The sequence below is a fragment of the Aquarana catesbeiana genome, linkage group LG08 (genome assembly GCF_042186555.1).
Source record: "Aquarana catesbeiana isolate 2022-GZ linkage group LG08, ASM4218655v1, whole genome shotgun sequence".
In the NCBI taxonomy this organism is placed as follows: Eukaryota; Metazoa; Chordata; class Amphibia; order Anura; family Ranidae; genus Aquarana; species Aquarana catesbeiana.
The window spans coordinates 296299261-296326429 of record NC_133331.1 but is presented as its reverse complement, the minus strand read 5'-3'; the positions used below and the strand labels follow the sequence as shown (position 1 = coordinate 296326429).

Below are 27169 nucleotides of genomic sequence, written 5' to 3'. Positions count from 1 at the left end.
TGACCCTTGGCTTGTTCCTCAACTACACTACTGCCTGATTCCAACCTGCAACTACTCACTACCGACCTTTTGGCTTGTTTACTGACCAAGATTTTCTTTGATCCTTACCTGCTTATCTGCTGCTGGAAGCCGGCTTGCTCACCTCTTGGTGAGGCAATCCTGAGGACCGTGACCTGGTACTAACACGCAGCTTAATCCTTCTCCACCATCAGGAGCTCTGGTGAACACCAGTTAGTACTAATGCCCCATACACACGGTCGGATTCTCCGATGGAAAATGTTCGATGGGAGCCTTTTGTCGGAAATTCAGACCGTGTGTAGGCTCCATCGGACATTTTCCATCGGAATTTCCGTCGCACAAAATTTGAGATCTGGTTCTCAAATTTTCCAACAACAAACGTTGCCGGAAATTCAAAGTTCCAAGTATGCTCGGAATCAAGCAGAAGAGCCGCACTGGCTATTGAACTTCATTTTTCTCGGCTCGTCGTACGTGCAGTACGTCACTGCGTTCTTAACGTTCGCAATTTACGACCAACTTTGTGTGACCGTGTATATGCAAGACAAGTTTGAGCCAACATCTGTCGGAAAAAATCTATGGATTTTGTTGTCGGAATGTCCGATCAATGTCCGATCGTGTGTACAGGGCATTAGACTCCGCATGTCAGGTGAGCCTGTGTCATCTGCCAGGGTGGCTGCCTGTATACCCATCTTGCTGATCGGGTGTAGTCTGGCAACTGCTATAGCAACTGGTCTTCGAGCCTAACCCTGACACCAGCACCTGAGCCCTGGCCCAAGGCAGGACACCTCCCCCCCGTCTAGGGGGCACCCCTGAGGGCCATGACAGCCTCCTCAGCACTGTATCTCCATCTTTCACCTGACTGCCCCTGCTGGCATGGGTCAGCGCCCTTTCAGCCAGCCTCTGAGGAATATTCTCCAACCTTCTAGACCAGAGTCACCCAGCCCTGAACTCTGACCCAGCTTCCATAGCTCAGGCTTAGCCCTGAGCTAAACTATGTTTCTAACCCACACTACACTAACTGCTAGCACATACTAAAGGGTGCTACACTTGGATCTGACAGTAAAGCTGTGAGTGAGGCCAGAAATCTGCTTCATGATTGGACACGATATGGATCCTTCCTCATCTCATTCCTGGTTTTGGAAATCTATGATATTACCAGTCTTGTGTCATAGTATCTGCAAACTCGAGAATGACATATTTTACAGGCATGGCAGATAGTAGAAATTACTAAACACCAAATTACGATGCTCAGGGAAACTTTCCCCAACCTACCTACAATGGTGGAATCATTTGTCACAGAGACCAGCAGTACCCTTCTGGAACATTCTGGTCAAGAATAAGTGCACACTTAGACACTGTCACAGGGCTGTAACCTCTATACAACCACTGGATGGCTTCCCTAGACTCCCCACAATGTTTGCCGGGCTCTGATATCCCACCTGCAGGCCCAGCATTGGTATGGTGGGTGCTTTCAGGTAGAGGTGAGAGAACATCCGCCCGCTGATCACTCCTAGCTAGAATGACCCCGGAAGTGATGTGTATTAGGTCACTTCCGGGTTTAGTTCTATCATTCCAGACTGCTGTGGACGGAGAAGCTGTGAATGGAGCCCAGTCTGTTCTCCATTATCTTCAGTGGAGGGCAGGAGAGACATGATGGACCTAATAGACTCTCATTAAAGAGAACCTGTCCCAACAAAATGCTAACATATGGGGGGCTATTAGTCCATTATTTTATAGCAATAAAGTTAAGTGGAAAACATTCAACTTTCTCTCCCAAGCACTTAAACTACCCTCCAAATTTTTGAGCCCCCATGTACATTAACGACATGTCATGGGCGCCTACACACAAAATGTTGATTGCGCTAATGGCCAAATTCACTATTTTGATTTTGAATCAGTAGTTGGTTTAATACTGTTGATTTATGTTCTTCGATGTCTATTGTAGTCATAAGTGCATGGGTATAATATCTCCAGGATTTGTAGGAAACCATGCCTGATGATGGAACCAAGGGATCAATGTACAGAAGATTTGTGTGAGAGTGTGACAAGCTTTAGTCCAAATGTGATCAATTCTGGCCATGTTGTAATTAGCAGAGTGATTTCCTATGATTGTCAGCTCCATCTAGTGGCCATAATGAAGTATTTTTCCTGAAATACCTCCATCTGTAAAAATATTGTGATACAGAATTATGGACACAAGATGGAGGCAATGATCATAGAAAATCACTGAGTTATATAAAATATGGACAATATTCATCACGGCTGGACAAACCTGTGCCACATTCCATCAACTATTTGTTTTCTTATTCGTAATAGACCTCTAAGTCTCCATACCACAAAATGTACTCAGCCAATGAGAGGTAATGACTCCATTTTTATTTTAAAAGGCCTAGAGGGCCTCCTTTTAAGTGGTGGGGTTAACGTGTTTCGTCCTGGAAGACGACTTCAGAAAACAGACCTCTTGCAAGAGTTTACACCACAAAATGTACTCAGCCAATGAGAGGTAATGACTCCATTTTTATTTTTCTCCTGCTATCAATGGCCAACACGGTACAGCACTTCATCCATGTCTTTGGTGATCTCTGATCTCCTTATCAACTGTTTCTTACATGATGAAGATCAGCCATGGAGTATATCTGAGGTGTATATCAGGGTGTGCTTCTTCCCCACATGTCCAGCCAACATTCATATACAAGACATTTCCCGCACTCACTAATACACCTCAAGAGTTGTGTGGGACCCCTGATGTACAGGAAGACAGGACTTCAGCGAGGAACAATTCCCTCACTCAGGACAGGAAAGTTGCTTCTCCACCATGTGAGATCTCTGATGTGCATATAAATACGACCTCCGTGAAAAACGTTTTCCGCACTCAGGACAGGAATATGGCTTTTCCCCTGTGTGAGACCTCTGATGTTTGACAAGTTGTGATTTTTCCAGAAAACATTTCCCGCAATCAGAACAGGAATATGGCTTCTCCCCCGTGTGAGATCTCTGATGTCTGGAAAGATGGGCTATCTGTGAAAAACATTTCCCGCATTCAGAACAGGAATACGGCTTCTCCCCCGTGTGCAATCTCTGATGTCTAAAAAGGGAGGCCTTCTGTGAAAAACATTTCCCGCACACAGAACAGGAAAATTGCTTCTCCATGTGAGATTTCTGATGTTTGACAAGATCTGATTTTATTGCAAAACATTTCCAGCACTCAGAACAGGAATACGGTTTCTCGCCCGTGTGAGAACTCTGATGTCTAAAAAGATGGTTTTTCTGTGAAAAACATTTCCCGCACTCAGAACAGAAAAATTGCTTCTGCTCCGTGTGATATCTCTGATGTTTGACAAGGTCTGATTTTACCGCAAAACATTTCCCGCACACAGAACAAGAAAATGGCTTCACCTCCATGTGAGATCTCTGATGTATGACAAGGCGTGACTTTAATACAAAACATTTGCCGCACTCAGAACAGGAATACGGTTTCTCACCCGTGTGCAATGTCTGATGTAGAGAAAGATAGTACTTCACTGCAAAACATTTCCCGCACACAGAACAGGAAAAAGGCTTTACCTCTATGTGAGACTTCTGATGATTGATAAGGCGTGATTTTACTGCGAAAGATTTCCCGCATTCGGAACAGGAATACGGTTTCTCACCTGTGTGAAATCTCTGATGGATAGAAAGATTGGCCTTCACTGAAAAACATTTCCCGCACTCAGGACAAGAATATGGCTTCTCCCCGGTGTGAGATCTCTGATGTGTGTAAAGATGGTCTATCTGTGAATAACATTTCCCGCATTCAGAACAGGAATACGGCTTCTCCCCTGTGTGTGATCTCTGATGTCTAAAAAGACTGGACTTCAATGAGAAACATTTCCCGCACTCGGAACAGAAAAATTGCTTCTCCTCCGTGTGAGTCCTCTGATGTATGAAAAGTTCTGATTTCATTTCAAAACATTTTCCGCAATCAGGACAGGAATGCGGCTTCTCACCTGTGTGCAATTTCTGATGTCTGTAAAGATTGGACATAAATGAAAAACATTTCCCGCACTCAGAACAAGAATACGGCTTTTCTTCTGTGTGACATGCCTGATGTGTGTGAAGATTGGCCTTCCGTGAAAAACATTTCCCACAGTCAGGACAGGAATACTTTTTTTCCAAGCTTGGCTTTTCCCCTGTGTGAGATCTTTTATGCGCATTAAGACGGCATTTAAAACGGAAACACTTCCCGCACTCAGTACAGGAAAACGTCTTATCTGTTGGAAGGACGGCACCGTCCCTCACAGTCTGATGTTCCTCAGGATAAGAGGAATACGATGGTCGGGCACCGTCCCTCACAGTCTGAGGTTCCTCAGGATAAGAGGAATACGATGGTCCGGCACCGTCCCGCACAGTCTGAGGTTCCTCAGGATAAGAGGAATACGATGGTCCGGCACCGTCCCTCACAGTCTGAGGTTCCTCAGGATAAGAGGAAGACGATGGTCCGGCACTGTTCCTCACAGTCTGAGGTTCCTCAGGATAAGAGGAATACGATGGTCCGGCACCGTCCCTCACAGTCTGAGGTTCCTCAGGATAAGAGGAATACGATGGTCCATCTACACTGTGTGGTGCCGGATGGACATTTGAGGTAGTCGGGTTTTCTCCTGGACTATACTGTGTGATGTCCTCATCTTCTACTTTACAGTCTGGAGACAAAGTGAGAAAATCCTCTGAGGTTTTCCTCATCTCCCGTCCATCTACTAAAATAGAAATACAAAGATTATTACTCAACCAGGACTCCGCCCACACCAGGCAGCTTTGTCTCTGAGGATCTTACAATTCCACCCTCAAGGTAACTAGTAAATGGGTTCCAAATAATTTTTTATGTCCATTACTGGTATTTTCCATAAAAACACCCAGCTATGTACTCAGGAGATGGAGACAGCTATGGTTCAGGCGGAGGGCAACAATGCAGTTGTGAATAAGTGTAAAACAATGCAAATTTTAAATCAATTAGTGCAGCGCTAAATTAATGAATAAACATATAAAATTATATAGATATATAGAGAAATTAATTAAATGTGATATCCACATACAGAATATGCTATGGTTCAAAATAAATAACAGTGTGCAAAATGGTCTAATAAAGTGCAAATAACTTCCAAAACATAAAGTGCAAGTGCTACGTGTTCCACACAGTATCCTTATTCAATCCAATGTATAACCTGACAATTTTTCATATGTAGATAGATAAATAGAAAACTTGGTGTCTTCACACTGTGTGCACAAACTATCGTAGTGCTGCCCTCCACCGGATGTACCCTCACCTTATGGGCTTATTGAAAGCGCCTGTGATACAAATAAATCCACTAAGATATTCTTCCTGTGGTTCCTCCTTCCTGTAGTGAAATCTCTAGCTCAGATGCCCGGTCAACATATGGAGAACTCCTTCCTGATGGTAGCCAGTGACCTCCACTCACATTGACCGCATGAAAAGCAACAGAAGCTTGCAAAAGTGTATTATTGTTTTAAATGTTTATTTCAAAAGCCACACCACATATATACACTCACATTTCTTTAAATTAGAACAAGCCTTGGTACACCCATATGCTCTAGGGCGGTGGTTTCACCCGAAACCGGCTCTGCAGCCCCACTCAGCTGTGTTCCCTCCATCCGTAGCACTGGAAGCCTTAGCTAAGGCTGTTGCTTTTCATGCAGTCAATGTGAGTGGAGGCCACTGGCTACCATCAGGAAGGAGTACTCCATATGTTGACTGGGCATCTGAGCTGAGATTTCACTACAGGAAGGAGGAACCACAGGAGGAATATCTTAGTGGATTTATTTGTAAATAAGGTGAGGGCACATCTGGTGCAGGGCAGCACTAGGAAAGTTTGTGCACACAGTGTGAAGACACCAAGTTATCTATTTGTCTACATATGATAGATTGTCACATTATGCATTGGATTGAATAAGGATACTGTATGGAACAGGAAGCACTTGCACTTTATGTTTGGACGTTATTTGCACTTTATTAGACCATTTGGCACACTGTTAGTTATTTTCAACCATAGCATATTCTGTGTGTGGATATAACATTTAATTCATTTCTATATATATATTTTTACATAATTTTATATATTTACTCACTGATTTAGCGCGGCACTAATTGGTTTCAAATCAACAATGCAGCTGATCCCACCCAGCATATTCGGGAGACTTGATTATGGAAATGTAGGAAGTTTGAATTTCGGCTCCTGGACCTTGCTAAAAGGAAGATACTTAATACCAACCAAAACATTTTTGAACATGGTAACAAGGCTTACTTGCTTATTTGGCCAGACCTGACCCCACCCCCACTTCTATTTCCCATATTTGCCCGTCTACCGGCCATATTAGTGCCGCCCCCGCACAAGATACTGGATGCTTCTACTCCTCTCCTTATACCTCTACTGGTAACTGCGATGATGACCAACAATTGTTTTCAATCTTAGTTTATTTTCAAAAGTAAGAACACAAAGAATATAACAGAAAAATACCATTCTTTACAGTTTGGCAACACATATAGTATACATAGAATAGTGAGGTGTACTTTACCCATGTATAAACAGGAGTGATCATTTTAACATACAGCTTTCGGTGAACTACTGGTATATCATATTGTATATTGAAATCTTTATTCTAAGAGAGGAATAATATACGGGTGGGGGCCAACATATAATGAACCTTGTAGTTTTGCGGGTTGGTGTTATCTGAGGGTTCCCTCTCAACGAATTAGACTGCTGTAGAAGTCTTTTATTCACCTATTATAGATAATCAAGTCATTTAGCTAGTCCAAAGATATGATCTTTAACTATATATGTGAGTGGTCGGTTCAGTACTTAACAAAGAGGAGACAGAAAAAGTCAGAAATAAGAACGTGAGTAGAAGTGTGGGATGGTACCTGAGGCACCAGGCACTCCAGCATGGCTAATCGGCGGGTAAGGGTGGGGTATCTCTGACCCAAAGGGAAAGCTCATCAGAATAGCGAAACATGGACCATGAGGTCCAGGTGGCGGTAAACTGCTCCTCCTTTCCCATTTCCTCCGCCAACAGGCGCTCCAGATCTCTTATCTGGTCCACTTCAGCCACCCATTCTCCCAAGGAAGGCACATCTGTCGTTTTCCAATGTCGGGGGATCACTGTCCTAACTGCTGCCAGAAAGTGGCGCAGTACATCTTTTTTAATCGACTTGAGGGGGCCTGGGAGTATAGATAATAGGGCTATCTCTGGTGTGGGTTTGATTGATGTCGCCATCAGCCTGCTGTAAAGATCAAAGACCTTTTGCCATAGTTTCCAGATTGGAGGGCAAGCCCACCAGATGTGAAGCATTGTCCCGCTAGAGGACAGGCATCTCCAACACACGTCTGTCAAAGAGGGGTTAAACTTTTTAATATCTACTGGGCATCTGTACCACCTCGCTAATAATTTAAACCCTTTTTCTTGGTTCTTGGTTGCCAGGGAAATCCTATGCGTTAGGATAAAGCTTTTTTGCCAATCAGTGGGGGAGATGGAGTGTTGCAGCTCCGCTTCCCATTTCTGTGTATATGTTGGAAGGTCAGGGGCATATTCGTTCAGTAGTAGGGAATACAACAGTGATACTACATGTATTGGTGGGTCTGGTTGTAAAAGCAGTTCGTCAAAGTCTGATGGGTCGGCCAGTATCTCTGAGATGGATGAGAAAGTGCGTATGTATGACGTTATTTGACCCCTTTGTAACCACATTGTTGAGGTCCCTAATTCCGTCCGAGAGGGTATGTCCGTTCTCAAGGATGGGTCAGCGCGTAAGACCTGTGCTAAACGTCTATGGCTATCCCTACTCCAGGGTCCAAATCTTAACTTGTTCGCTGCTGGGGGGAAAGCCGGAGTCCCGAAGAGAGGGGTCATTGGGCCCTGGATTTTAGACAATTTACTCGCTGAGATCATGGAGAGTTTTGAAATCTGGAGAGTTTGGCGAGTAAGAGCAGCGGAGAATAAGCCGTCCCCACGCCCAGCCATAGGGGTCCATGGCAGGGCGCAAAGATCAGCCCCATTAAGATATTTCTCTAGTTGAACCCAAAGTTTGGAGGAAGAGTGGTGGAACCAATCCACTATACGCACGAGTACCGCTGCCTTATGGTATATAGAGGCATCTGGGACCCCCGCACCCCCCCTGACTTTCGGGAGAATCATTGTGTCATGTTTTATCCTGGGGCGACGTCCCTGCCATATAAATTTAGAGAAGATCTGACGGAGCCTTTTGAAGAACGAGGTGGGGATATAGATAGGAATGGTCTGGAAAAGGTATAAGAATCGAGGGAGAACATCCATCTTCAAGACATTCACCCTACCCAGCCAGGAGAGCTGTTTAGAGGCATATGTGGTCAGATCCGCTTGAGTTCTGGTAAGTAAAGGGGTGAAGTTGCTGGAGAATAGTTGGGATGAGACTGTTGGAATATGGATTCCTAGATAGCGGATAGATGTGGAGCTTGTCTTAAAAGGGAAGGAAGTCGTAAGCTGTTGTAGAACCGCTGTTGGGAGTGAAATGTTGAGGATTTCTGACTTATTTAGATTAACTTTAAAATTACTAACCTCTCCATACCTCTGAAACTCCTGCATAATGGAGGGTAGAGAAATTTGTGGTTGGGTTACAAATATGAGTAGATCATCAGCAAATAGGGCAATTTTAGTGTGTAGTGGGCCTACTCTAACGCCATGTATGGCCGGATTGTTTCTAAGGGCAATGGCTAGGTGTTCCATGACAATTACATAAAGAATGGGGGACAAGGGGCACCCCTGCCGCGTTCCGTTGTGTATAGTAAACTTAGGGGATAGGGAGCCGTTTAGTCTAATCCTAGCGGAAGGAGATGTGTAGAGGGACATTATTCTGGAGATCATGTTTTGGCCTAGACCTAGTTGTTGTAATGATAAGCGGAGAAATTGCCAGTCGACACGGTCGAAGGCTTTTTCCGCATCGACTGTGAGAAGGCACAATGGGATATTGTGGGCCCGAGCATAATCAGCAATGAGGAGTGTTTTTAGGGTGTTGTCACGCGCCTCCCTTCCACTCACAAAGCCAACCTGATCTAGGTGTATTAAACGGGGTAACAATGGTTGCAACCTATTAGCTAAAATTTTTGCGTACACCTTTAGATCTACTCCTATTAGTGAAATAGGTCGGTAATTAGCGCAAACATTCAGGTCTTTGTCTGGTTTGGGGATGAGGGTAATATGTGCCTCTAAGGTTTGTGGTGGGAACACTGATCGTTCAGAGATGGAGTTAAATACTTTTGTCAAGAAGGGAGTAAGAAGGGTAGCAAATTGTTTATAGAATTTCGGAGTAAAGCCATCAGGACCCGGGCTTTTACCAGATGGGGTAGAAGTAATGGCGCGGGCAACCTCGTCTTCCGAAATCGGGGCCTCAAGGTCCTCTATCGTCTCGCCATCTAGAGTGGGTAATGCAGTTTGCTCGATGTATAAGGCTTGTGTTTCCGCTGTAGTGAGGGGAGGATCAGTGGAGCTCGCTGCAGGTATATTATATAGGGATTGATAAAAGTCCCGGAACACCTGTCCCATCTCGGAAGGTGATGAGACAGTTTTCCCAGAGCTGTCCCGTATATGAGGTATAAAGGAGTTAGGTTGTTTGGTGTGGAGGGTGCGAGCCAGGGATCTACCACATTTATCTCTAAATTTATATTGATGAAAAGCTAGTTTGTTCGCAAACGTGCGGGCTGATGCCTCATATAACTCTCTAAGCTGGGTGCGAGCAGAAGAAACCTCCGTAAGCAGTTCAACCGTCGGGGAGCGTTTATGAGTAGTTTCTAGTGTCCTTAGCTTATGTACTGCCGTAACTATCGCAGTTGAACGTTCTTTTTTCATGCGAGCACCCATCTGAATAAACCTACCCCGTAATACCGCCTTCAATGCTTCCCATTTCATGGGTGGTGAGGTGTCATCAGATGTGTGATCTGTGAAAAAGTTTGATATCGTCTCTGCTATCTGTGTTTCAAACCCTGGTTCAGTCAAGAGAGAGTCATTTAACCTCCATGTCCATTCTTTTATTGGTGTAGAGGGGATTGTAAGCGTCAGGAATATGGGTGAGTGGTCGGACCAAACCATAGGGTCTATTTCACAATTGGGGGACCAATCTAAGCAGCCGTGCTCGACTAAAAAATAATCTATACGACTGTATGATTGGTGGATGTTGGAGAAGTGTGTGTAGTTTCGTGAGTCCGGGTACAGTATTCGCCATACGTCTATGAGATGCATATTGTAGATGGTACGTTTTAGGGCCCGTATTTTTGGAAAGGATATAGACGAACGGGATGTCGATGAATCCAAAAGTGGATCCAGGGGAGTATTGAAGTCCCCTCCGAGTATGAGCTTGCCCTCCGTGAAACCCGCCAAAATCTTTAGGTATTGCAAGGCTGATGGGACTTGGTGTGTGTTAGGCAAGTATACGTTGGCAATTGTAAATTTAGTCCCCCATAATAAAATTTTTACAAAGACATACCTGCCTTGGGGGTCCGTCACCTGATCAAGCAGCTCAATAGGGAGTGTTTTATGAAACGCAATAGATACTCCTTTAGATTTTTGTGTCGGGTTGGTACTGTGTATCCATCTATTGAAATATCTATTGGAGCAGGAAGGAGTGGAGTCAGAATGGAAGTGGGTCTCCTGCAGCAAGAGTATGCTGACCTGTCTTTTGTGCATCTGATATAGAATTTGCCCACGTTTCGACGCTATGTTAAGTCCGTTTACATTATACGAACAAAGTTTCAGGTGTGGGCGCAAAGTCACCGTGTGAGCCATGCTGGAGTGCCAAAAGCTGTAAAAGGGAGAAAGTATTAAGATATGGAGGAAAGGTATAGGGAGCAGGAAAGAAAAAGAAAGAAGAGATGAAGAAAAAGATAAACAGACAAAGGAGGGGAAGAGAGGGAGGGGAGGAAGAAAAATGAAAGGAGCGTGAGGATAATGGAAGAAATACGATATAAATGAAAAGACACCTAAAAAGATGTGTCTGGAAAACTAATGTGTCCGCGAACGCAGAACACTGCGTGAAAATTCACGTTTTAGGCACAAACCGTGCCTGTCCTATTGTGGGGGAAAAGTCGAGATGAATGGGTCTGAGCCGTGTTCCCGACAGCATATCAGGCATGCAAGTAGTATGTGTGGCACACTTGATATTTAAAACGAGTGTGGGGCATAAGGCAGCTTAACCACAACAAATGATAACAATCAACCAAGTGTGTGCATTGGATTTAAATAAGTAACCCTGAGGTATATATAAAACTATTGCATTGTCTCATGTATATAAAGAAAGTTATTGCGCCAAGACAATTGGGTGGGTATATGGAGGGCAGGGAGAGTGGGGGATCCCTCCATGGGGGCAATCCTCTGCTCCATGTGTAACGTCCTTTAAACCCTATATTCTCTGTAGCAGAGACCGAGTAAAACCGGGTACCAAACCCCCCTCCGAGGAAGGTATCCCCCCACTCCCGCTACACCTCCCCCACTGCATATATCATCATGGGAAGGTGAGAGGAATCAATCTGAGACAATGCAAAACATCTTTAGAAAAACGTCAGATAAAAAGGAAAAAAGAAAAACACAAAAACATAGCATTGGTAGACATTCGCATTACCTGACGCTCTTCATAATGAGAGGCATAAGATTGACTCCAATCTATGCTCTCACCCGAACCCCAGCCAAATTGTAAATTGGCAAAGAGCAGGGAAAGAACCAGTGGAGACAAAACAAGCCATCAGTCTCTAATTAACTGTTGAGTTAATCTTCTGGGGAAGTAGGTCTTCTTATCCCTGGGCCAGAGGAAACTGATCTGGACCTAGGACGTCTGCGGCGCTGTGGAAGTGGACCAAGTCCCACCTGGCCTGATCTATCCTCTGGAGGGTCTAACCAGTTCAAAACTTCCACTGGATCTTGTTCGATAAAGAGGAAAAAGTCGGGCAGTTGGTCTGGATCAGAGAGCGTAAACCTGTTGCCGCCCCGTGTCACCTTGATGCTGAAGGGGTGACCCCATGTATAGGTAGCTCCAGCTTGCCGTATAAGGTCAAGTAGAGGGCGCACCACTCTACGCATATACAGCGTATTGCGAGATAAGTCAGGGTATAGGTGAATAGGGGCACCAAAGAAGTCAACAGGACCCAAGTTCCATGCCTTTCGCATGATCTCTTCTTTTAAAGTGTAATAGTGGACCCGACATAGAACATCGCGGGGGCGACCATCTCGGGCCCCCCCTGGTCCTCCTACTCTGTGAACATGATCCAGTTCAATTGGTGATGTTGCCTCTCTTCCCAGTGCTTTATTGAGGATAGTTATGACAGTGGGTTTCAATTCTGCTCCAGATGTTGCCTCCGGTATGCCTTGCAGTCTAATGTTATTTCTGCGACTGCGATTTTCGCTGTCTTCTATGCGGAGTTGCTGGTGACGTATGCGCCTAAGATGTGTCGCGGATGAGGATTCAAGGGCTGTTATACGTGCCTCGTGGTCATCCTGAGCCGTGGTTAAGACCGATACTGCTTCCTCGTTAGCTGTGACTTGTTGCCTCAGGGCGTTCAGCTCCACGTGGAGGGAATCTTCCATTTTGCTTGCCCAGGATTCGAAATCCATTCTGAAGGCAGAGAGGAGGGCAGCAGCTTCCGATCTAATGGGTTCTCCTGATAGGGGATGCGTAGCAGACTGGGATTCCCCGGTGCCTGTGTCGGACGATGAGACTGACCTTGTGGAGGAGGCTGAGGGCTCTCCCGTAGAATTCTGAAGTCTCTCATTATTGTCCTCTGCCGTGTGAGCTGCTGCTGAGGCGGGAGGCTTGGTCTTCCCCGGGTTGCGGCCGGGTGCCATCTTGTCTTTGGGAGTTCGGGGATCAATCGGCGTAGTTCTAAGTAGATACCTCTGTATGGTGCCTTGTTGGGGGTCGGTAAGCTCCGTGGAGTGTGAGCTAGCTGCCGCCATGTATTATGTGGGTGTGCTATGCTATGTAAATAGCCTGTAGCTGTCGGGATAGCACGGGACTCAGGGGTGCGGGTCTTCAGCCATCCATAGTTAGTCTCTCTCCATCAAAACCTATCTTCCACGGAGATGAGGGGGACTGGGGAGGGTGACCAGGCCTGCGGGAGCAGCGGTGTCACCCTATTAACATGGGCGCAAGGCTGGGACACCGTATGGGTTCAAGGGGGAGAGCACCGTCCAGCCAGGGCACAGTTTCTGATAGTGCGGGCCCGTCTTGTAAGCTAGGCCGCAAGATGGTAAGATGGCGGCCGTCACTGGAAGTCTCTAGTGTTACCGGGGTCAGCGATGGGTCTGAGCTGGCTATAAACTTGTCAGATATGCCCAGGGGGGGCCACTTTAAGTGAGGGTGAATTATATGACCCCCTTACCTCCGGTCGTGGCGCCAAGATGCGGTGATGCTGGGGGCCTCACAGGCCTCGGGCCTGCCGCAAGCATCCAGTGCCTGCTTTCTCTGCCTTGTCTGGTGTCCCCTCCGCTCCGGATACAGCCCTCCCGGCCCCAGGGCCCCCGATCGCCCTCCGCGGCACCCGAGACCGGGGATTCTGTGTGTCTCGTAGGCCGCAAGATGGCGGCCGGCGTCTGTGGAGTGAGGCCGGCCGCGGCCCGAAAACAAGCAATCCGTCAGCCAATCTACTTAAATATTCTCAGGGAAGGACTCCTCCAGTGCCCAGTGGTTATTAGATAGGCTTTGGGGCAGCTTTTGATGTCTGTGGAGGCCGGATGGCTGTAGATTGTAGAAGGCCGGCCGCGGCCTGAAAACAAAGTAGTCCGCCGGCTAATCTGCTCCAATGTCCTCAGTAAAAGGCTCTCCTAGTGCCCAGTGGTTATTAGATAGGCTTTGGGGCAGTTTTTGATGTTTGTGGATGCCGGATGGCAGTGGATTGCAGAGGGCTAGACAGAGCTCCTCTGCAGTGCGTCCATTCACCACAGTATATTTTTTATGGTGACCAACAATTGTTTGTTGATGTGACTCAGGTGCCTCTTCCCTTCCTGTCCTCACGTAAGCAGGAAGCCTTAGATGCCCCAATTTCTGTAGAAAAGATTGAAATTTTCCATTTCGCAGCTACCTGCTCATAAGACCCCGGGGGCCAGATAGTTCTCCAGCTGAGCGCTACATCAAATTTAACCACTTTCCGCCGAAATGATGGCTACAGCACAGGCTTCCAGTGCAGGGAGGGGGGCGTCACTAGACGTCCTCCCTTGATCACGCTGCTAGAACACCCAGAGTCCTTTGGACTTGGATGATCACAGAGCAAGGTAAAAGGGCCAATCACAGCAGGCCAATTACCACGTGATCAGCTGATCAGGAAGTAAACAGAAGCTGGTTATCTGTTATTTCTTTCTCCCCACGATCAGCATGAGGAGAAAAGAAAAAAAAGACGGTAACCAGTTTCTGTTACAGGGACATCTGTCCCGATCAGTGCCACCTATCAATGCCCACAAGTTCTGCTAATCTGTGCCCACCAGTGCCACCTTTCAGTGCCAATCAGGGCCCACTAGTGCCACCTTTCAGTGCAATCAGTGCCTCGTCATCAGTGCTCATCAGTGCCACCTCTCAGTGCCACCTGTCAGTGCCCTTCAGTGCCGTCCATCTGTGCCCATCAGTGCAGCCTATAAGTGCCCACTAGTGCCCTTTACATAGGACCCTTTACATAGGACCTCCTTGGAATAAATAGCGAGACGCCCGAATCATACTAAACTCATTTCCCAATACTGCTCGGCACCAATGACCGACTCCGCCCCCAGATTCCACACGGCTCAGTCCAGACGGGCCGCACTGGATGTCTTATTTCCTGACTCGGACTGGACTGAGATTTGTGATACTTAGAAGACCTCTGTTATCTCTTCCAAAGATAGAATTATTCAGCCAAAAATTTCCCACCATTCCCATCTTACCCAAACTAGACCATTCAATGACTCCCTTCCACTCTATAGACTTACATCTGAACTACGAAAAAAAAATAAATAAATGATTTAATAAGCTGTGGGGTAGATCTAGTCCTCATCCCTTGGCCTCCGAGGGTTCCAGGTACTAAATGTTACTTTTCTATTTCTGGGGAGACATTATATTGGAGTGCCAAGTAGTTTGGAGACCATATCTATTTCTGGGGAAGACCAATCAGGATGCAACGCATCAGATGGGCATGGTTTAAGGCCATTATCACATTAGGCGGGGATATCTGCTGTAAAGGGGGGCTTTGATGGGGACATCTGGATGTAAAGCGGGGCTCTGATGTGGACATCTGCTGTAAAGGGGGACTCTGATGGGGACATCAGAGCCCATCATGAGGGTGTGGTTTGAGGACCTCACCACGTTAGGCGAAGTGCCCTCAAGTTACACTGAGACCGATGCTTGGGGAACCTGCAGTGATTATGTGTATTCAATGCTGGATTGCTTTTTTAACCATGTGAGTGCTTTTCTATCTTATCCATTTAATACATATAACAGTGAGCACTATGTAGTCTCTTTATCTCTTCTTGAGTATATTCTGACAAAGAGAAGTGCAGTATATGGCAGGAGCTGGCAACTTAAAGAGGAGGCTCCATCTACATGGACCTGAAGGTGTGATTTCATGCTGGTTATGTCCTCTTGTTATTTAGCAATGGGGTCTATCTGAAGAGGTGAGAGCACACCTGGAGGTGTATGAGGGTATTTCAGATTGGCGCACTGTCAGCTTATTGTCTGTGACACGAGAAGGGTGGATTTGTGGCACATTCATGTTTGTGTGTATTGTGTAGATATAATAAAGTTATGTTTGAACACAGAGTATATAGTGCAGGGGTCAGGAGTATGTAATGTACAACATAAAGTATATAGTGCAGGGGTCAGGACTATAATTTACAACATATAGAGTATATAGTGCAGGGGTCAGGAGTATGTAATGTACAATATAAATGTTATAGTGTAATGGACAGGACTCATACTATTGGTATTCAGTAATCAGTGGTGGATGAAATGTTTACTGGAGACAAGTTGCAGAGGTCCCACACCGCTGCCTCCCATCTCCTGAGACTGCACTCAGTGACTTGGGTCTGAGACTATACAGACATATCCCTCCACCCGGCACAGCCAGCAAATAACAGAGCAAGTAACCCCGGGAGAATTCTTCTGTCAGAAGACTTTTAAGACCAGGGCATGAAGCAGAAGGTCAAAGACTCATACCCCAGGTGCCTAGTTCAAGCAATGCCTATGGTGAAAATCAACATTTTGCTGCCAGCTGAACCCCAGAATCTCCATAAATCCAGTCTAGATACATAAATTGTGTCTGCAGCACAGAGAAGGAAGATTATCCGAGAGAATTACAGGAATACAGGACGGGGAACACAGCTCAGGAAAGTGACCAGGGAATTACAGGCTGATATCACCCAGTCCCCGCCCTACTCTGGACCAATCAGTGAGCAGTATGGGTGGAGGAATGGATTTAGTGTTAATGACCCACCTGTGCTGATCTCTGTAGGAGTGTCCTCCTCTATAAATGTCCCCGTTATTCCATCCTCCTCCATAGACTGCTGATCATCCCTCACATACTTTTCTTCTTCAGCTTTAACCTCAAATTCTATATCGATTGGATCTCCACTCTAAACCAAGAAAAAGAGAGAGAATATCATCTGTAAATATAAGCTTTAATTTTGTGGCATCACATAAAAAATCCACAGATCATCTGCACAAGTCTGTTTTATAATCTTTCTGGCCCACCAACCTTGTAACAGCGAGGGATGGTGTGACCTTCCGGTGTGGGATCCCGGGAATACAGAGGACGGGGACATCTCTCTGGTGGGTTCCTGGTATTTGGTGGCTCCATCATATCCTTGTGTCCTTCTGAAAACTCCTCCATCACTCCATACTCCTCATCCTCCTCTTTTTTAACATCAATATTAACCTTGGGGTTTTCATTCTGAAAGATATAATAAAACATTTATTATAACAAACACACTTCTATAAACAACCTAAAATAATTGTTAACCTAAAATAATTGTTCCTCATCTACCTGATGATGGTGAGGGATGGTGTGACCTTCCTGTGTGGAATCCCGGGAATACAGAGGACGGGGACATCTCTCTGGTGGGTTCCTGTAGCTGGATGACTCCACCATGGTGTCCTGGTACAGATCTTGGTGTCCTTTTAGAAATGCTGACTCCTCCTTCACTCCATCCTCCACTTTTATCTCTTCTTTAATAACAATTTTAAACTCACTCAGGCTTCCACTCTGAAGATAAAATAAAAATGACATCAATGGTAACAATGCAGATAATGTACAGATCCTAATGATACTATCAGTGATTGTTCCTCATCTACCTGATGATGGTGGGGGATGGTGTGACCTTCCTGTGTGGAATCCCGGGAATACAGAGGACGGGGACATCTCTCTGGTGGGTTCCCATTACTGGATCCATCTGTAGGAAACACACACACTGACTGAATACATTGTTTCTATGTGTTTATCAGATGATGGGGGATCTAGGTGGACCCTCCGTACTGCTCTCTCCTTTACAATAAAGTCTCCTCTTACCCGGTGATGTGAGGGGCGGCTGATTGTCCATCATGACGTCCTTGTAGAGATCCTTGTGTCCTTCTAAATACTCCCACTCCTCCATGGAGAAATAGACAGTGACATCCTGACACCTTATAGGAACCTGACACACACAATGATACAGTCACCATCCAGACACATCCCTTGTGTTGAACCTTCACAGATATCAGGAATAGTTGTTTTCCCTCTTCTATATAAAGCTTATAAAATACAAACATGTGCATTAAAAAAATCCATCTCCATCCCACCCCCCCCCACCCCAACCACCACCACATCCCATATTATCGTATAATTCGTTAGTATAGACTGATGAGGTGAGAGGTAAGGAAGGGCTGACAGACCTCCTGTTCGACTCCCACCAGAACTTTCGAACATAGCAAAAGTTCGGAACCAAATTACGAACCTCACTGAAGTCTATGGGCCCATTTGGAAGGCTTATATGCAAGTAATTGGGCATACAATGGTTAAGGGGGTTATGTCATTTTTAAATGAGCAGTGATTTACTGATGCTTAAAGGAGTTATAAAGGCAGAAGTTTAATTCTATGCATTAAGATAAAAATGCCTCCTGTGTGTGCAGCAGCCACCCCCAGCACCCCCTAATACTTACCTGAGCCCCATCTCTATCCAGCGATGTCCACGATTGTCTCAGCCATTCGAGATTCTCTCTCCTGATTGGCTCCCGCTGCTGTTAATCAAAGTCAGTCAGCCAAACAGGAGAGATGGGGGCGGGGCCAGGTCGCAGCTTCCTGTCTGATTGGACACAGGAAGCAGTGACTTGGCTTGGGTGCCCCATATCAAGCTGCTTGCTGTGGGGGCACTCGCCAGGAGCACAGAAGAGGTACCAGAGAAGAGGAGGATCTGGGCCTGCTCTGTGCAAATCCACTGCACAGGGTAGGTAAGCGTAACATGTTTTTTTTTTTTTTTTCAATAAAAAGAACAAACGAGAATTTACAATCACTTTAAAGTGAAAGTATAAAAATAGATAAAAATAAAAAAAAATCAATATAGTGCTTTGGGGGTCCCCTTAGTCTACCTTTAATGTGGCACATATGTTCTGTGTATAGAACCTACTGCAGCAATAATTGCATTTATAAAGCCAAAAAATGAAATTTTCCCTGCAAGCTTTCGTTATTTTATGAACAGTGGCTTGGGGAGCCAGTCTGTATTATGAGGCCACAATGTAGTGCACTGGGAACAAAAATAGAGATTTTTTGGGGATAAATTCTGGTGTCTCTTTCATAGACTTTGGATAAAAGTAACAGCTACGGAAAAATTGGTCTTTGGGTGTGTCGATGGTGCCTTCATATCGTAACCCTATAGAGGCATTCTCGATGAAAGGAAGAATTGCCTTGCTGTCAAAAATTTAAATTATATGCACCTGTCAAACAGGTGCGGAAAAATTGGTCTTTGGGTGTTAATTGTGCCCATGAAACCTACAACAAAAAAAATCTTCCAGAAGAAATCAACACCCACAACACTAGGCAGCCTAGAAGACCTGCAGAGATTCAACATCCCAAAAACACTTAATCAGTGACATCTGCATCAGGGGCTTCATGGCTGCTGGTAATCCAGGACCGATTGATTTTGATAAATGTCAGCCGGTCCACAGAGTCTGTGGACAGACGCGCTCTATTATCAGTAACAAAACCTCTAGCAGCACTGAATGCCTGTTCGTAAAGCAACCTGGATGCAGGGCAGCCCAGCAGCTCAATTGTATACTGGGCAAGTCCTGGCCAGTGGTCTATTCTCATGAACCAGTAACCCAGTGGATCATCAACTTGAAAGCTCTACATCTCTGTTTTCACCTCTAAATAATCGTCCACCACATGATGCAGACCCTGCCTATGGGATATGGAAGCTGACAGCCCTGGGCACGAGGCCTTAAAAAATTGTGAAATGCATCACTTAGGTGGCCCCCTTCTCCACCACTCCTCTCCTGACCAACAGAAGCCTCAAAACGAAAATTTCCATGACACTGTAACCTGCCTGAGTCGGAAAAAGAAGTAGATAAACTCCTCTTTATGTTGCCCTCAAAAGATATCATCTTCTGCTCTCTCTATGGGGACGGGATGAGTTCTCAGACTTTCCCTTTGTAACCGTGTTCAAGGAGGGTTGCCAACCAATAATGATCCTTCTCCTTGATGGCACGTATTCTCAGGTCCTTTAGCAGGCTTAGAAGTATGAGGGAGCCCATGCACCGCAAGCTTGCGGAGGCATGAGAAGCAGAGACCACGGGATCACTGAGGATTAGTATCTGGAATTGCCTCCTCCCAGCCACATACTACTCCCAAGGGTTCTGGGGATGGAAACCATCTCTTAAGCTTTGAAGTATGTCTTCCTCTGCTTCAATCCTCCAGAATCCTCCTTCCCCTCCCTCTCCTCTTGTGTGTTCTGTAGTGTAAGAAGAATGGTGTCTGCATAAAGCAGGCTTTGAGAGGAAAGGAAGACCTCCTCTTCATCCCGCTGCCATCCCTGTCCATAATGCCACACAGAGTCTGCTCCAGCAGGAACACAACAGGGATTGTGTCACTGATGCATGCGCTGTCATGACTCACCATCCTTGTTGCCTCTTAAAATGGTGACAGTACAGTGCATGCATCCTTTATGAGCAGCTATTGGCATGGGGAAAAAAAAAAGCTGAGCCAACCTGAGCCTGTCGTTGTGCCATACTCACACAGGTACTCATTGACGGTCCTCTGCTGCATGTGTTGTCACTGTAGCATTGCCAAGTCGAGTTCCACCTGGTAGGCATGTCACAAATCAGGCGGTTTACAGGCAGGTGGAATTCCCGCTGAATTTCAGCCAACCAAGCCCTGGCTGTGAATGACCCCCTGAAATGGCTACAGACTCTTCTGGTCTGTTTTAGCTGATCTTCCAACCCCGGGTATTATTATACAGGATTTATATAGGACAAACAGTTTACGCAGTGCTATTCTCCTATCACCTTCCAGGATGGCACACCTGAGAGATTAGGTCTCCTCCCTACAGGAAACACAATCAATTGACATCTTGTTATAAGTCCCCACCCTTCCCCTTGATCCACAGTATTGATTGTGATTCTCCCTGACACAGCAGAATGTTTGTTTTGTTTGAGACCAAATGACCAGGGAGGGTTGGATGGTCCCCTGTTGAGGCAGGCTTAGGGAGGCTGGAGAGGGCTGAACTAACCTGCAGGCTTGTCCCTCTCACAGGTCCCCTTCAAGGCTGCACCAGCGCTCTGGCTGAAGGGGAGTGCGTGCCATCGATGTAGTGCAAAAAACACCACCGCCAGCTGCTCTCGTCCTCCAGAAGCCCCTGGGAGAAAAGCCATCCTGTGCTGAAGAGAAAGTGCTGTGCTCCAAGCCCCACACTGGATAAGGGTCACGGCCACTTCACAGGAAGTGGGCGTCGCGATCCAGAAGTGCTGCCAAACCACCAGGAGAACAGCGTGGAGAGGAGAGGCAGAGAGCAAGGCAGCAGACAGAGGTCAGCACGCTGTACCAATTCATTAGCGGTACCAGCAGCCCAGGACCGAGCCAACCTCCTCATGGAACAGGAGAAAGTGATGGCAACTACAACTGCAGGCAACTCCAAGTCGGGGGCCCGGTGAGTAAAACCCACCTTAGGAAGAAGGGGGGGGCCATGGTTACTAGGGGGTCTGAGAATCCCTGGGCCAGCCCAGACTGGCTGGGTCTCCCTCAACTGCCTTACCTTCCAGTCCTCCCAGTACAAGCCCGCAGTTGGGGGGAAGGCAGAGTAAGTTACAAGCATTCTTTACCTCTTGTCAGAATCCCCCAGCAGAACCCAGGAGGCCCTGGATAAAACAGCCTTCTGCCGCAACAGGGCATAGCTCCTCTAAAAAATGCAAGTACTGTAGGGCTAAGCTTCTAAGGTCTCATTCCAAGCCCTTCTGCTATAATTGCATTCATAAACTAGCAGGGAAAGAAGCTTCAAGCCTAAAGAAGAAGTTTCTTTCATCTAAGCAGATGCTGGCAACAGTCAAATCTTTCCCGTGAAGCCAGCGGGAAAACAACAGTCCAGGGCCCTGATCCAGGAGGAGCTTGCCCCTAGAGAAGGCCCATCCTCCCAAGAAAGTTTTTCTGGAGGGGGACCCAGTGCTCTTGTCCCGCCCTCACAATCACTACCTCTAGCTCAGGTAGAGGAGGAAGAGGAATATGGGGGAGAAATAGAAAGCCAGGTCAAATCAGACCAGCAGCTTAGATGAGGAAGTGGATCCAGACCAGTTAAGCGAGACACAGGAGGATGTCAAGCTAAGGAGACACCTCTTCATCATAGAGGATCTGGAAGGGCTCCCACAGGCGATATATGCCACTGAGAAAATTCTAGAGACCCCCAGAGTGACCTCCGCACAGGACAAGGTATACAGGTGACTAAGCAAGGCTGAATCCTGGGTGTTCCCACTTCATCATTCCCTTAAGGATTTGATCCTACAGGAATGGAGGGACCCTGAAAGGGGAATTGTCAGACAAAAAAATCTGGGACCCTGAAAGGGTAATTGTCAGACAAAAAAGAACTGGAAAAGGAGATTTCGCTTTAAAGAGGGTGACAAGGAGACTTTCTTTAAGCTCCCAAAGCTGGATGCCGCTCTATCTCAGTTCACCAAAAGGTCTGACCTCTCCTTTGCAGGGTGTACTAAGGACCTGATGGACCGTAGATCAGAATCCCTCCTTAGGAAGGCCTGGACTACAAATACATCAGCCATAGGTCCAGCCTTAGTGGCAGCCTGTGAAGCCAGGAATGCAGGCTTCTGGGTAGAGAAGCTGACCAAACACCTGTCACAGGAACCCAGTTCAGACGACATCCTTGACTCCCTAACAGTGATAGGAAAAGCCACTACATACCTTGTGGATGCCGCAGTTGAATCCGCAAGAGCCTCGCCCAAGACGGCCGCATTAATCAATTCAGCTAAAAGGGCTGTCTGGATTAAGGCCTGGGAGGGAGATATCACATCAAAAGGTAAACTATGTGGCCTTCCCTTTTAGGGCTCATTGGCGCGGGCCTAAATAAGGTCCTGTCTAGGTCCTCAGAAAAGGGGAAGAAGTTCTCAGTAAAACCCAAGAAAGAAAAAATTTTAAAACTTTTTCCGTGCCCCCCCCCCCCCAGGGCAATCGCAGCATAGAGCCAGGAAAGAGCCCAAAAGGAAGTGGGGCAATGGTTGGGGAAGGCAAAGGGGCAATTTATTGTTTTTCTCCCCCAGAGTTGGGGCCAAAGAAAGGAAGTGACGCCAAGATAAGGGTGGGGGGCCAGATGTCTTCAAGGGTGGGAGGCCCTCCTAGAAAAAAGCCAAAGCCCAGGGCCAATGGAACAGCTCACTGGGTCGGATGTCATCCAACCAGAGGGAGCTCAGAGTGGTGGGAGAGGACTTGAAGGCCATCAAGGAAAACATCATAAACAGGGAGGTTCAGGTCAGCTCCGACAATGCCACTGTTGTAGCTTACCTGAATCACCAAGTCGGTACCAGGTCCAGACCCCTCCTGGACTTATCCAAGGAGATGCTGGACTGAGCCGAGGAGAAGGTTCTCTCCATATCAGCTGTCCACATAAAAGGGGCAAGCAACACCGAGGCAGACTTCCTCAGCCATCAGCTAATAAGGCAAGAGGAATGGGAGCTGAACCCCGAGGTATTTCAAGACCTGGTGCAGCGCTTAAGAAATCCAGAAATAGATCTGTTCGCCAATCGACAGAACAGGAAGATGAAAAGATAGTTCTTGATTTCCCAAGAGAGGGAGTCAGAAGGCTTAGACGCTCTGACTCAGACTTGGCAATGCAGGCTAGCATATGCCTTCCCTCCCCTAGCACTGATTCAGCGGGTCATTTAAAGCTCAAACAATCCCCAGGCCAGCTCCTCCTGATAGCGCCATGATGGCCAAGGAGGGCTTGGTTCGCAAGCCTAAGATCCATGGCGATGGCAGAGCCGTGGAAGCTCCCGAACAGGCCGGATCTTCTCAGGTAGGGTCCAGTGCTTCACCCAAGGCCGGAATTTTTCCAGCTGATGGCTTGTCTAGTGAGCGCCAGATCTTAAAGAGTAAGGGCTGCTCAGAGAGAGTGATAGATACTCTTCTTCTGAGCAGAAAACCTGTTACTAGGAAAATGTACTCTTTACCCCTACCACTGTCCCGGTGATCCTGGAGTTTCTCCAGGACAGCATAGAGAAGGGATTAGTGATTAGGGATCGCAGCACTCTGGGTCTACCTTAATACAAAACTAGCAAAGAATGACCTGATTAAGCAGTTTCTGGTAGCCAGGGAAAGGGTTACCCAGGTTTTCAAAGGCAGCTTCCCACCATGGGACCTGACAATGGTGTTAGAGGCATTATCTAAACACCCATTTGAACCTATAGGGGAGGTTCTGATTAGGTTTCTAACTCTAAAATTATTATTTTTGTTAGCAATCACTTCGGCCAGGAGTCCATGAAGGAACCCTTTTTATTGATCCAGCCAGACAGAGTCACCCTCAGGCCAGATCCCTTACATCTACCGAAGATAGCATCTTTATTTCATAGGACGCAAGATATAAGATTGCTGTCCTTCTGTGATAAATCAAAATATAGAAAAGAATAGAAATTTCATTGCCTGGATGTAAGGTGTCTCCTTACCTAGTTGTAAAGAACAAAAGAGTTTAGGAGATCCAATCACCTACTAATTATATACTCTGGACCAAGGAAGGGACTTCAGGCATCTAAGGCCTCAGTCTCAAGGTGGATCAAGGGAGCTATCTCCCTGGCTTACGAGAGTTCTGGGGTCCCAGCACCAACAAAGGTTAAGGCCCATTCAACCAGGTTACTGTCAACTTCCTGGGCTGAGAAGGCAGGGGCCTCCTGGGAACAAATCTGCAGTGCAGCCACCTGGTACAGTCAAGATACCTTCCTGAAGCACTACCAAGTGGAAGTGTTGTCACAGCAAGAAGGAAGGTCCTACAAGCTGTGGTCCCACCGTGAAGGTAGGTCGGTGTTTACTTGATTATCCTCTCAGGCGTGCCGTCCTATAAGCTGATAGGAGAATAGCCCCTTGAACGCTTAGGGGGTACTTGTGGTTCACAGGACAATTCAGCAGAGTAGGGCATGGAGGTGGAGGAGGAGATGAGAAAACTTGCATCTTTACCACTAGCTGTATGGAGACGTGGTGGCACAACAAGCTGCAACACTGAGCCCTGTCCTGAAACCTTCAGAGTTGCAAGCAGAGTTATCCAGTGTGCTGTGAACTAAATATATCGTCCCTGACCATGCTTGCTGGACCACGTGTCAGCACTAATGTGGATTTTGGGGCTGACTGCCTTGCCCAACGATGCCACATCATTGCCTTCCATGTGATGGTAGAGAGCTGGAATAGCCTTACGTTGAAAGAAATAGCAACTGGGAACCTGCCATTGTGGTACAGCGCATTCTGCAAATTCACAGAATGGGGCAGAATCCACCAGATGGAAAGGCAGAAGTTGTAGAGCCAGCAGCTTTGACAAGCTTGCATTTAGATGCTAGGCATGTGGATGGCAGTGACTGTATTTTTTTTGGGGCTGCAGCAGAGAAATTTGCCAGCTATAGTCTACAGCTGGTGGTGTAATTACTGTCAGATGTGCTGCAAGGACCTGGGACATCCTGTGCTATACCATCATCCCTGTCAGTGGAGGCTTCTGAGAGGCCATGAGATATAGTGAGGGTAGACTGACGCGAGTAAGGAGGAGGAACAGAATTGCGTCCCTTTTGTGTGGCTTTCAGGTGCCCTTGCTAAGGGACCAAGTGGTGGGAGGTTAAATGCCTTGTCAAGCATGTGTTACCCAAATGGCTGGTGTTTTTGCCACGCTTGATGTGCTTGAGACAAAGTTTGTAAATTGCAACAGTGTGATCGGCTGCATATGTGCTAAAAAAGGCCCAGACAGCTGAGCTGTGGGAAGTGGGCCGGGAGATAACAGCTCCACAAAGTGATGGAATAGGGTGGCTGCTCTCTACTTTTCCATGATGGCTGCCTCATTGGCGTTGTGCCTCACCCTCACTTTCCTCCTCTGCTCTATCCAGCATCTGTCGGTGACCTCATCAGTATCATCTCCTCCATTCTCATTATTACTGGAGACAACTTGGCAATACGCTGCCCCTGGGGGAACATGACTGACATTTTGTATACCAGTGTTCTCCCCTCTCTGTAGGCTTATGTTTCTGCCTTCTTCAACCTCAGAACCAACATCTGAATAAAGTAATGGCTGGGCACTGTCAAGGTGCAAGTGGCTGACACTGTGTTCAAATAACTCAGCTGACTCCTCCATGACTGACGCTGGGGCTATGTCAGGAATAGCTGTGGACAAGGAGGCAAGTTTAGCCACTCTGGCAGCTGCAATGGACTGCGCACTAGTCTCTGCTTGGGTGACCAAGGATGAGGATGGTTTAGTAAGCCAGTCCACCACCTCCTCTGCATGCTGTGGCTGGATAGCATGGGCAACATCACTAAACAGAGGAAATGATGCTCTGCCTGAGGACTGACCTCGTCCACCTTTTCCTGTGGACACCTACTCTGCTGGCCCCCTCACAGTGCCAAATGAACATCTGCCTCTCCTTGTTGTCCTCCCAGACATGATGTGGGGGGGAGGTCTTATTAACAAAATGTAATAAAGATGTGAAAATGTGTACTTGGATGCACTTTAATCAATGGAAAGTGGTGTTTGGTGTACTTTAACCTGAGTACTTACTACACAAACACACTCCACTGACACACTACAATATACTGCTTTAAATGTGCAGTAACACACAGAAATATACTGCGTTAAACGTGCTGCAATATACGGCGTATATACTCATGTTCGGGCCAAACCCTTTGTCCATCCCTAGTGAGAAAGTAATTGGTGAAAAAGGTGACAAATCTCCAAAATGAAGAGAATGTTCCGGCCTCGTAAGTGGGGGAATGTTCTGACCCTTAAGGGGGTTAATCTAGGTTTCCACACTATATATATATATGTGTGTATCATCATCTGCTGGAGATAAAAGACGTCACAGTGACTATGGAGGAAGAGGACGGAACATGACGGGGGGGTTACTGGGTGTAAATAGAAAATAAGATCTTATTACCTCCTCTGTTGCCACTTCCAGTGATGTCTCCTCTCTACTTCCTCCCGACTCACCTTTTGTCCTTCTCTTTGTTTTAATACCTGACATCACTTCCTGTCTTCCATAGAGACTTCCTGTCTCTATGGTATAAGTGAGATCACCATCTTGTGGAGCTCAGAGGAACTGCAGCCCCAAGAAACGTCTCGTAGTGTGAACACGGCCTTGTGCTGTGTGTGTATGTACTGTATATCCTTATAGATGGGGTCATCTCCACTTCCACCAAGGGGAAAAAAAATACACTATATTGCCAAAAGTATTGGGATGCCTGTCTTTGCACGCAATGAAGTTTAATAGCATTCCAGTCTTAGTCCGTAGGGTTCAATATTGAGTTGGCCCACCCTTAGCAGCTATAACAGCTTCAACTCTTCTGGGAAGGCCGTCCACAAGGTTTAGGAGTGTGTCTATGTGATTGTTTGCCCATTCTTCCAGAAGGGCATTTGTGAGGTCAGGCACTGATGTTGGACGAGAAGGCCTGGCTAGCAGTCTCCATTCTAATTCATCACAAAGATGTTC

General features: G+C 46.6%; 1 protein-coding gene across 1 annotated transcript in view; it reads right to left on the bottom strand.

Annotated features, from left to right (window-relative positions):
- Positions 1–2372: 2372 nt before the first annotated feature.
- LOC141106828 (uncharacterized) overlaps positions 2373–27169 on the bottom strand; it is a 44856-nt gene continuing 20059 nt past the window's right edge. Inside the window, exons 2-6 of the mRNA XM_073597757.1 lie at positions 17333–17428; positions 17025–17243; positions 16737–16931; positions 16476–16614; positions 2373–4751 (exon numbers count right to left, since the gene is read on the bottom strand). Coding sequence (XP_073453858.1) covers positions 2803–4751; positions 16476–16614; positions 16737–16931; positions 17025–17243; positions 17333–17428 — 2598 coding nt within the window. The 3' untranslated portion in view covers positions 2373–2802. The remainder of the gene's footprint in view (positions 4752–16475; positions 16615–16736; positions 16932–17024; positions 17244–17332; positions 17429–27169) is intronic.